We start from the raw sequence: 10,746 nt of genomic DNA, 5'->3' as shown, positions 1-10,746 counted from the left end.
TTTGTATGTTTGTTAATATTACTTTTCACAGCAGACTTACTCAGCCCTGGCAAGGCTGGGGACAAATTAAGCCCTGGATGGGGAGGTGGGTACAGAGGGAGAGAGTGGCAGGGATGATGGGGCACTGGGGGAGACAGTGGGGTCCAAATATGATGGGGGGGGTAAGCTCAGAGCCAGAGCCCCACACCGCGCTGCCAGGGAATGGAGCCCAAAGCCACACACACAGGGGACAGGGCCTGGGAACAAAGCCCAAAGCTCTGTGGCTGGAGCCTGCTGCCTGCCACCCCAGGACTGAAGCCCAACCCCACCACCCTGGGAAGGTGGAGAACTCACTGACTGACTGCTCCTCCAGCTTGTCTCTCTCCAGAGAGAAGCAAGGCCCATCCACTGCTTTGCCCCCTCCCTCAAACCACTGCCTAGGAGACTGTGGCTTCAAGAAAAGCCCCTGGTGGCCACATGCGACCATGGTGGCCACATTAGAGAAATGCTGCCTTAGATTGTGGAAGTCTTGTCTGTGCCTGCTCTGGGTCGGTTCCTGGAAACCACCAGCCTCTGGCAAGCACTGCCTTCTAGATCCACTTCTAGCTGTGCAGGTTAGCGATAGGCACACACCGAGTCCTCACAGTTTCCCACTGTCTCCAGACTCTTATCAACTGAACACTCACAGAATTAGCTGGCTTCCTGCTCCCAAAGGAACAGTAAACACAGCTTATCAGTTATATCTTATAATTCTGCTCTGTTCAACACACAGCACTTAGATATATTTATAGTTTAAAATGAAAGTCAGTAAGAATACTGGAAATAAATGGTTACACATAAAATAAAATCATAACATGCTGTCTAGAAACTAAATGTAACTAACAAGGTCTTCCCCTACCTCCTATAAGAAAGTTCTTTCCGCAGCACTTTCTTCCAGTTTGATTGAGACCCCTTCTCATAAGATCAAGCCCATTGACTGCTTGTCTTCACAGACTGAAGGATTCATCTATACCACAGTTATAGTTTCAAAAAAGCTCATTGTATTACTCATAAACGGGATAACTCTTGCTGCTTGCCTCTTCCTGTTAACTTTCTCTCTTTGAAGATTTCACAGTACCTCATTAGCATTTGGCTTGGACTTGTGAGGGGAGGCCCACTGTGAACCTTACAATATTTAATTTGCATGTAAGCAGACAAATAGATAAACATTTCTCGCCTGGCATTTCTCGCTTTTGCTGGTGACCACTCCCTAGACACAGACCCTAAGAACATTATTTTCAGTGTATATACATAACCAGGTCTGGCTTTAGGCCGATTCCCCCAATTCCCCGGAATCAGGCCCTGTGCCTAAGGGGGTCCCGCGCCTTAGGCGTCTTTTTAATTTTTTTTACTCACTCAGCAGCGGTGGGAGGGAGGGTCCGCTCCGCGTCTTCAGCAGCATTTTGGTGGCCGGGGGGGTCCTTCAGTGCCGTGGACTCCCCACTGTCGAAGTGCTGCCAAAGCTTCAGACCGCCACTGGATATTTGAATAGGACCCCACCGTTGATAAAGCTGGCCCTGTACATAACGCCTTACACAATGTCTGTACATGTGTTTCACAAAGTTATTGATGATCTTTGTGACACAGGCTTTTATTACAGACCTCACAGGACCCCTTTGTGTGAAGTAGAATAGAAATACCAGACCTAGAGAATCCCTGTAACCTTTATGCACCTCTTATGCCCTCTGTCAGTTGGCATCACGAGATCCTTGGTTTACAAAAGTGAACTAAAAAAAAAAAAAGTCCAGATTTAGCTGGAAAATGCTGACAGGCCTTCAACCCTATCAGAGCTAGCATGGGCTGCTATAATATCAAACAATGCCTTGTAATTATAAAGTCACAGTATCACATATATATTAGAAAATAGATCTGTGATTTCTGTGTGTGCAAAATTCCCTACAAGCTTAATAACTAAATTGGACTGACACCTATTCTGCTGTGTTTAAGATTTCTCTGTTTTTGGATTTGCATGAATCAGAGTTATAATTTTTCATGATGGAGCAGGCATTGGCATCAGGATGACACTCAACAGCCCCATCATTATGGATCTGCCCAACCCCAGCACAATGATGCAGACTCCCATCAGGCCATGGGGCAGGTCTGCAGCTGTCCTGTTATGAGGAGTCTGCCAATCACTGTCTGCCTGAAGTGTCTACTTTATCTCCAATCTATCTCAGTATAAATGGATGTTTGCTGGGCTTTAAGACCACACAAATCACCTCAGGCGGAATAATAATTGCACTTGTAGCAGCAGCCAGGCTATTTCATGGACATGTTAGATTGGCAGAAAAGTGAATCAATTTATAAAAGTGTGCAGCATTAGATAAAGCCCAGGCCCTGACAGTTTTATCTGATGGGTTTAGTTTGTTTTTCAAAAGTGAGTTGCCTTGAGGCATTTTGCTGAGTTTTATTCAATAGTCATTTTATTTTAAGCAACAACAGAGGCTTGATATGAAGGTACAACTAGTTGAAAGGTCCCCTGTAGTTGGGTATTTGTCTAAGTGAATTCATACTTTGCATCATGCAGATAAATCAACAAGTCTGCAATACACCTCTCTTCTTTATCTTTTTTGTCTTTTTCCCTTTTTAAATAGTTACGGGATCTTGATTATTTAAGCATCACCCCCTAGGCATTGGGAGTCATGAAACCTACCAGTGTACTGTGCTTACACACTTAAGAAAGTTATTACAATAGCTGTGGTGTTACAGAGTTTGTTTCCGGGAGGTAGGATGGTCTTGTGGCTAAGGCCATAAGGAGAGGGGACTCGGGAGATATGTTCCATTCTCAGATCTTTCATAGACTCCATGTGTGATTCTGCGCAAATGACTAATCTCCAAGCCTTCCCATCTGTCTCTGCCTCTCCCCCCCACCCCAATGTTCATATCCTTCCACTGTAAGATCTCTGTTGCAGGGACTTTCTCTTCCTATGTGTATATGCAAAGCCTAGCATAAATGGGCCCAAATTTCTATTGGGGTCTCTTGGTGCTACTATAATATACAAAATAAGAAATATTCTTAGTGTGAAATTTCCCCTGGGGCGGAGCATCAGCACAAAGTCTATGTAATACTTAAGTCTGCAGGGGGTTGTATTTGTGTTCGTTTTCTGCACAGTGGGGAATTTCACCCCCAGGTAGCTTTCATTTTGGTTTGGTCATGTTATACACCATTTATTTCACAATGTTGTTTCATAACATTGTCTATTTGCAGCAAAACTTTGTGACAAGGGTTAGGTCGCTGGTATGCTGACTAGTATTGTCTCATTGTTTCCTTGCCCCATCTGTCTGTATTCATCTGTTGTTTCTTGTCATATGTTTAGGTTATAAGCGCTTTGGGGCAGAAGTTTCCTTTCTGTTGTTTGTACAGCACCTAGCACAATGGAGTCCATGATTACAGCTTGCAGGCACTACAATAATACAAACAACAACAAACTTATTTGGCTAGAAATTATTCTTCTTTGCACTTCTTTGATTTAGATATTATACTTTCCAGTGTGGATCCCGCTTTATGGATCTACCACCTTCTCCTTAACAATATGCAAATACTTTCTTCTTTTAGGGGGATTACCCTGCTTTATACTATACATTTTACTCCCACTGATGCTAATGGGAGTTATGCACATATATTTATGACAGAATGGATTCCTTAATTGCTATTGGAGAGGGAGAAACTGAGAGGAAAATATGGCTTATTATTAACAACAGAAACTCATTAGAGATAAGAAAATAGATACATTTACTCTACCCATCTTGTAATTCTGTTATAACACTTGAAGAGTCTGATCCTATGGTCTTATTCAGTTAAAATGCCCACTGAAGTCAGGATGAGACCACAAGTATACATTATTGGACCTAATTATCCTATATGTGGAAAAAAACCTCAGAAGAATATGTAATATTCTTAAGTGTATTATTATGTGTGCGTGTTAGTAGGAAGGTGCTTATTCTTTTCAAGACATTTGAGGTCAAGGTCTGTCCTAGCTTTATACTCTTTGTAGTTTTATTAAAACCGCTGAACTAAATGTGGGAGCCACAAATGGACTATCAGCAACGACTGCCTAAATGGCAAGATCAATTCTCCCTACTAATGAGCCATGCATTGTGGGAAATACAGGTTTGACAACATATCCTTTTTATGAAGCAATAGGGTTAGAGAGAGTGAAACCTCTAGACCCATATGATATATAAATATTAGCAAACTCAAACTGCTGAACCTGAACTAAGTTAGTTAATTAAATGTACAAATCGATCATCAAACTAAGATGAATCTCCCTGTGGCTCCGCCAGTGCCAGGGTCGCCCTTCCCCACTCAGAGCAGACCTGCGGCCAAAGCTATGGGGTGCTGGGTCCCTGCTGCACTGCCCCCTCCCCTCCTGCGTGGGCTGCTTGGAGGCCCCATCTCCTGCCTGTGTCTTTAAGCGGGCGGAGGAGAGGGCTGGGGGCGGGAGGCTGATGACAGCAGCAAGCTCCGCCCAGCGGCTGCTCTGGGAGGTGGCGGGAAGAGCCGCTGCCACCAGCCCTGCAGCCCGGACGTGCTCGGCCGCCCCAGCCCGGCGTGCACCATGGTGAAGATTGTGACTGTCCTGACCCAGGCCTATGCCGACCAGAAGCCCAGCACCAGTGGGCTGTGCAAGCGGGTCTGGGTGTTCCAGGACAATGTGCACTATGCCGAGAACTTCATCCAGAGCATCCTGGCCACGGTGCCCACGGCTGAGTGGCAGGAGGCCGTGCTGGTGGTGGGCAGCGACGGCCAGTTCTACATGACTGAGGCCATCCAGCTGATCATCCGGATCGCCGCCGCCAATGGGATTGGCCGTTTAGTGATTGGACGGAATGGAATTCTCTCCACCCCAGCTGTCTCCTGTATTATTAGAAAAATCAAAGTCATTGGTGGCATCATTTTGACAGCCAATCACAACCCTGGTGGCCCAAATGGAGACTTCGGCATTAAATTCAATATTTCCAATGGAGGTCCTGCTCCTGAAGGTATTACTGATAAAATTTTCCAAAGTAGCAAGACTATTGAAGAGTATGCTATCCGCCCAGATCTGAAGGTGGACCTTGGTACCGTTGGAGAGCAGCAATTTGACTTGGAGAATAAGTTTAAACCATTTACAGTTGAAATTGTGGACTCAGTGGAAGCTTACGTGAACATTTTGAGGAACATCTTTGATTTTAGTGAGCTAAAAGAACAATGGGGCTCCTGGTCCGTGGCTGGAGGTGCTAATATGCCATACAAAATAGCATTAGTTTTAGACTCTGTGCAAACTCCTCTGCCCCAAAGAGCCCAAAGTAGTACTTTCCATCTCTAAATGACTTTCAACCAAGGATCTCAAAGTACCTTACAAACATTAATAAGTATGCTTCCCAACACCCCCATCCATTATATTATAATAATAATCCTTTTTTTACTGATGCAGAAACTATGAAACAAAGATCAGATAGCAAGGTTACATTCCTCAAGTCTTTGGCAGTGCTGGCAATGGAATCCAGTTCTGATGGTAATACTACTCACTCAATTATACTCCCTCATACCTTAGCCAATGTAAAGAAATAGAGCTGTGTATTGTAAATTCTCAGATCTGTATTTTAGATAACGAAATCTATCTCAGAGTAGAGAGGGGTAAAAGTCAAAATCCTAACACTCGGAACTCTGGGAAAATTACAGTCTGAGCTCTGCAGCCATACTTGGGATAGCCATGCCTACATTGCTGTATTCCAAATAGTCAGTGTGCAGCAGAGCAGTATTCCATATGGCAGCAGCATGAAACACAATGGTTTTAGGGTTGTGTGTCAGGCATGACTCTGAACCTGGACTACTGTCTTTTGATTACACAAGGTTGCTGTGCATATCACCACATCATTTGCAAACTGTCACATGACAGATCCACTGTATATTATTCAAAGTCCACAGCAGGACACTTATTTCCAGCCATCTTAACAGAAGCTCAGAAACGGGTGTGAGGTTCACTATGATTGCCATACTCAGAAGCCTTTTGTGGTCTGGATTGGTTCCCTTTTTAAGGCATTTATTCAGGCAGCCTGTATTTCAGAAGCCTTCACTTAATTCCCTCTGGAAACTCCCCACCTTTAGAGAATCACAGAGCTCACACTATTTGGAAAACAAACTAGACTGGAAATATTATGGACGTTTCTCAAACAGGGGGCCAGATTCTAGTACCCTTACATATATTAAGTAATTCCTGAGCTCACAAATAGTCAAACTGAAGTCAATAGAGCTGCCTTTGGAGTAAGACACTACTGGCAGAATCTGTCTGAGAAGATTTTTGCTTCAACGAACACCTAGTGGACAAAAATCTCACCTTAAATTTTGCAGCAAAGCCTCTGGATTTTGTGACATTCCAGTGCACTAGATAGTGCAAATTCTGTGACAGCTTCAAACAATAATTATGATTTGTAATGAATTAAATATAAAAATGATACAGGGCACATAGAATTCCTTGTTATTTAACAATAGTTAATATAGAATTTGTCATGTTATTTAATTTGATTTTAACATCTATTTATTTTACTTATGCCCCCCCTACATTTTTAATATAAAACATGCTGCAGATTTTGTTTTTTACTGAAAACATTGTAGACATTGTCAGGTTGTAAAATGAAGGTTTTGGCAACTGGTCAGGGGACTTTTGTCACCTGGACTGTGTAGGAGGCTGTTTGGGATTGGGGAGTGAATGTTTCTCCTAAAATGAATTGCAGTACAATTGTTAATAATGTTGATATTTAAAGTGTCAACATTAAAATTCCTGAACTTGTTGAGTGAATGGGGCTTGTCATGTCCCTCAGAGCTATTGTCTCAGGCTGTCTGCAGATTCAGGAAGAAAAATTGCATCAATTGTTTCACATTTACACTATTACTTCCACAACCAGGAGGTCTAGAAACATACACAAGAAAAAGGAAAGCTACAAGGCAGTGGTGGGCAACCTGCGGCCCATCAGGGTAATCTGCTGGTGGGCCGCGAGACAGTGTTTACATTGACACAGCCTCCCACAACTCCTGGTGGCTGCGGTTCACCGTTCCCAGCCAGTGGGAGCTGCAGGAAGCAGTGTGGGCTGGTCGCCGCTTCCTGCTGCTCCCATTGGCTGTGAACCGTGAACCACGGCCACTGGGAGCTGCGGACAGCTATGCCTGCGGACAGTCAATGTAAACACCGTCTTGCGGCCTGCCAGCAGATTACCCTGACAGGCTGCAAGAGGCCCATGGGTTGCAGGTTGCCCACCACTGCTATAGTGGATCAGGGGACCTCACATAGATCCACGGGTTTCAGAGGCCCAAACACTAATTTAATGGGAAGGCAAACTCCACCCCCACATCCCAAACTTCACTTCGGGTTACCATGGGTGAGTATTATCTGGACTAGTAATCTTAACTACAGTATGATAACCAATTCTTGCAGTACCACAACATATTGTGAATATAGGTATCAGGACTCAAGGAGAACAATTTATATGTTGGAGCAAACTGGTTCGATGCATTAGACAGATTTCTAGCAATTCTGACACCATACCTCATTAGATTAATGAATACATCTGATTTCCCCTTTCACTAATATTTAACATATTTCACTGGATAAATTCAGCAGTGCACCTCACCACAGCTGCACTAGCCTACCCAGGAGGGAGTCCACTGGAGGAATTTTTGATTTCCATGTATCTAGAGTAACATTTGTTTGCAAAAAAAGTTAAAGAGCATAAAAATAGGATAAAAATATTCTCATATCACTGGAAAAATTAGGGTGACCATGGCCAAACAAAAATAAAAGCTGAGATTTGATTGTATGGTGGGGAGAACCTTAGTGATGCAATTTCCCACTTTAGAATTTATAAGGCAGCTTTGTTCAGTACATTTAGAAACATTCCCATGCAATATGTGCACTGGAGGCCTAGAGACACGAAGCATCGGGACAGAATATGTTATAGGTTACAAGCAAGCAAAAATAAAGCTACTGTGACAAAGTTCCTCCTCTACCTTGGTGGGTCTGCACTTATTGGTGGATTTGCTCGCCTCACAGATTCATCCTGTGTGCCAGGAAGCAGCCCAGAGACCTTCCCCTCTGGTAGAAGCCACAGTCCAGGTCAATTCCTCCTGTGTTTGATCAGGGGTTGGGAGGTTTAGGGGGAACCCGGGCCCGCCCTCTACTCCGGGTTCCAGCCCAGGGCTCTGTGGACTGCAGCTGTCTAGAGTGTCTCCTGGTACAGTTGTGCGACAGCTACAACTCCCTAGGCTACTTCCCTATGGCCTCCTCCCAACACCTTCTTTATCATCACCACAGGACCTTTCTCCTGGTGCCTGATAACACTTGTACCTCTCAATCCTCCAGCAGTATGCCTACTCACTCTCAGCTTCTTGCACGCCTTTTGCTCCCAGTTCCTCACATGTACATCCTCTCCTCTGTCTCCCTTTAGCTTGACTGGAGTGAGCCCTTTTATAGCATCAGAGGGGCCTTAATTAGAGTCAGGTGCTTAACAGCCTCACCTGACTCTTAGCAGGTTAATTGGAGTCAGGTGTTCTCATTAGCCTGGAGCAGCCCCTGCTCTGGTGACTCAGGGAACAGAAAACTGCTTATCCAGTGGCCAATATATCTCCCTTTGACTACTCTGCTATTCCCAACTGGCCTGGGTCTATCACACTACATAGAACAAAACCCAAAGATCTTTATTAATAAACTTAACAAAAATAGTTTTTTGCCACTGTATCTTTATTAAGGCTCAGATTGTGAGCTCCTAACAAACATTTGTGACTTCACTGGGTTTACTTATGGAAGTAACTTTTCACCAATGAAAATAAGGGGTGCTACAAGCTGGCCCTACATATGAAATCCAGATCTTTTCTTTCCTAATTACCCTACCAATATTGTGAATCTGATTGTGAGGTTCAGCATCTTGCCATTCTATTATTGTGTTAAGAATCAAACCTTTATAATCAACACTGAATAACCAGAAATAAATTTGTTGCAGTGATTTGTTGCTTTCCCATATAATAAATGGGAAATATCCAGTCTCAGGAATGAAAAACAGACTATATGCAAGAGACCTTTAAAATATGTACATTGTAAAAGTTTTGTTTTGTGTTAAATACATTGGTTACAATAAAAAAAAAATTAGAACAGTGAAAACATTAGTAATAAAATCTATTCAACCCAGGCTCTCTCTGCTGGAAGTTGAGAATCTGCCAACTCATATACAAAAATTAGCATTTCAAAATGAAACATGAAATCTCATTCTACCTGTTTAAATTAAAAGAAACCCCACAGGAGCTTGTGAAATATATGCCCATTGTTTAATGACCTTCTAATACTAGTGAAAGAACATCCAAGAACATTGCAGATAATTCTGGTCTAATCAGGTTAATGATGGAAGCCAGGCCTGGAACTATAGCAAGCTGTTCATTAGCATTTCATATTTCTGGTGAATAAACTCACTGCTGTTCACCCATTAAGTTCTCATCCAAGAACCAGGAGCAACTGCTCCTGATATACACTACACAGCATTCTGATCCCATATTGAACTAAACTGTTGTGATGGCATCATGCTCAGATGGAAAGGGGCAGTTTACTTTTTATTATTATAATTATTTTCTACCAAAGGCTTCTGTAAACTGGACTGCAGGTGATCCCTATTTATATCATAGCTCAGTGTATAAAGCCAAGGTTTTGGGTTACTTTATTCTCTGAGGAGACAAGGGAAAGGAAAGAACAGCATTTTATTATGTTTTCAGCATTCAGAATGAGATCAGGGTGCAGTGATCAAGTTCTGAACGTGTTATTATTTTTCATCAGTGCTACTGAATCCACCATGTGCAAGACTTTACATTTCTGTTGCCCCATAGGTGCCAGTTTTTATGTCTTCATAAGAATCAGTATTCCTGGTGAGCTTAAAGGACACAATCAAGAGTGCCATGGACAATAGCTGACCAGTTTTAAAAGGCCCTGATGAGCAGTTTTCTCCAGCTGGATTGTCAATTAGAGCTATGGTGGCAAACATGGTATACATGAAGTTTAGATACCTAGACACTTAGCTGGGGCATGTAGAAAAATGAAGGATTTATGGAGGTGGGAATGAGAGGAGTATAAAAAAAAAGACTATTTGTCGGGTAAAGTATGTGATGTTATATACTAAGGAACAGTTCCTGTTTTGCAGCCAAGCAACACTCATTATAGCTTGGGGCTGCAATGGTGCCTCAGATTCCCTCAGTAACTCAGCAGAAGTCTAGTTCAGCCTTCTGGCTCAAATAAGAGCAGCCTCGACAGATCCCACAGGCTGGGCTGGTAGGTGGAGGTGCCTGGGATGTAGGGACAACCATGGCCATGCTCCATTCTCTGTGGCTAAAAGTCCTTCACTGAGTATGAAGGTCTGGAGTAGGAACCATCAGGGAAGCTCTGCTGAACTTGAGACCACACACTGTCTTTATAGCAGTTTGGGGATACTGGAATAATTCAAAGCTGCTGCAGTATCACCAAGGATTTACCCCCAAGGATTTTCTCGTATTTTACCAATACAAAATTAATAGCAGCAAATCCACATGAAATAAAGAGACGAAAGGAAAGGGTTGTTTCTGAGCAGCATTACGAATAGCACTTAAGCAGTCTGCCTGATTTCATAAGACCTTAATAGTCCCCTGTCCAACACACCTGCAGGCATTAAGCCCCCAATTTGGCTAATCACGCTAAAAAGGTGTGTAAGACCCAATGACATCAATTTGATTCAAGC

The 10,746-nt window shown here is 43.2% G+C and overlaps 1 protein-coding gene across 1 annotated transcript; it reads left to right on the top strand.

The window, feature by feature from the left end:
* The first annotated feature begins 4,577 nt into the window (after positions 1–4,577).
* Positions 4,578–5,327, top strand: LOC127056198 (phosphoglucomutase-1-like). Its single transcript, XM_050963712.1, has one exon. It carries the CDS (start codon positions 4,578–4,580, stop codon positions 5,325–5,327), a length of 750 nt encoding a protein of 249 aa, XP_050819669.1.
* The last annotated feature ends 5,419 nt before the right edge of the window (positions 5,328–10,746 follow it).

This window comes from Gopherus flavomarginatus, chromosome 8 (assembly GCF_025201925.1).
Source record: "Gopherus flavomarginatus isolate rGopFla2 chromosome 8, rGopFla2.mat.asm, whole genome shotgun sequence".
NCBI classification, from domain to species: Eukaryota; Metazoa; Chordata; order Testudines; family Testudinidae; genus Gopherus; species Gopherus flavomarginatus.
This window is presented reverse-complemented; position numbering and strand designations above follow the sequence as displayed.

Coding starts and splice junctions, on each gene's coding strand:
- LOC127056198 (XM_050963712.1), top strand. CDS start 4,578: ATGGTGAAGATTGTGACTGTCCTGACCCAGGCCTATGCCGACCAGAAG.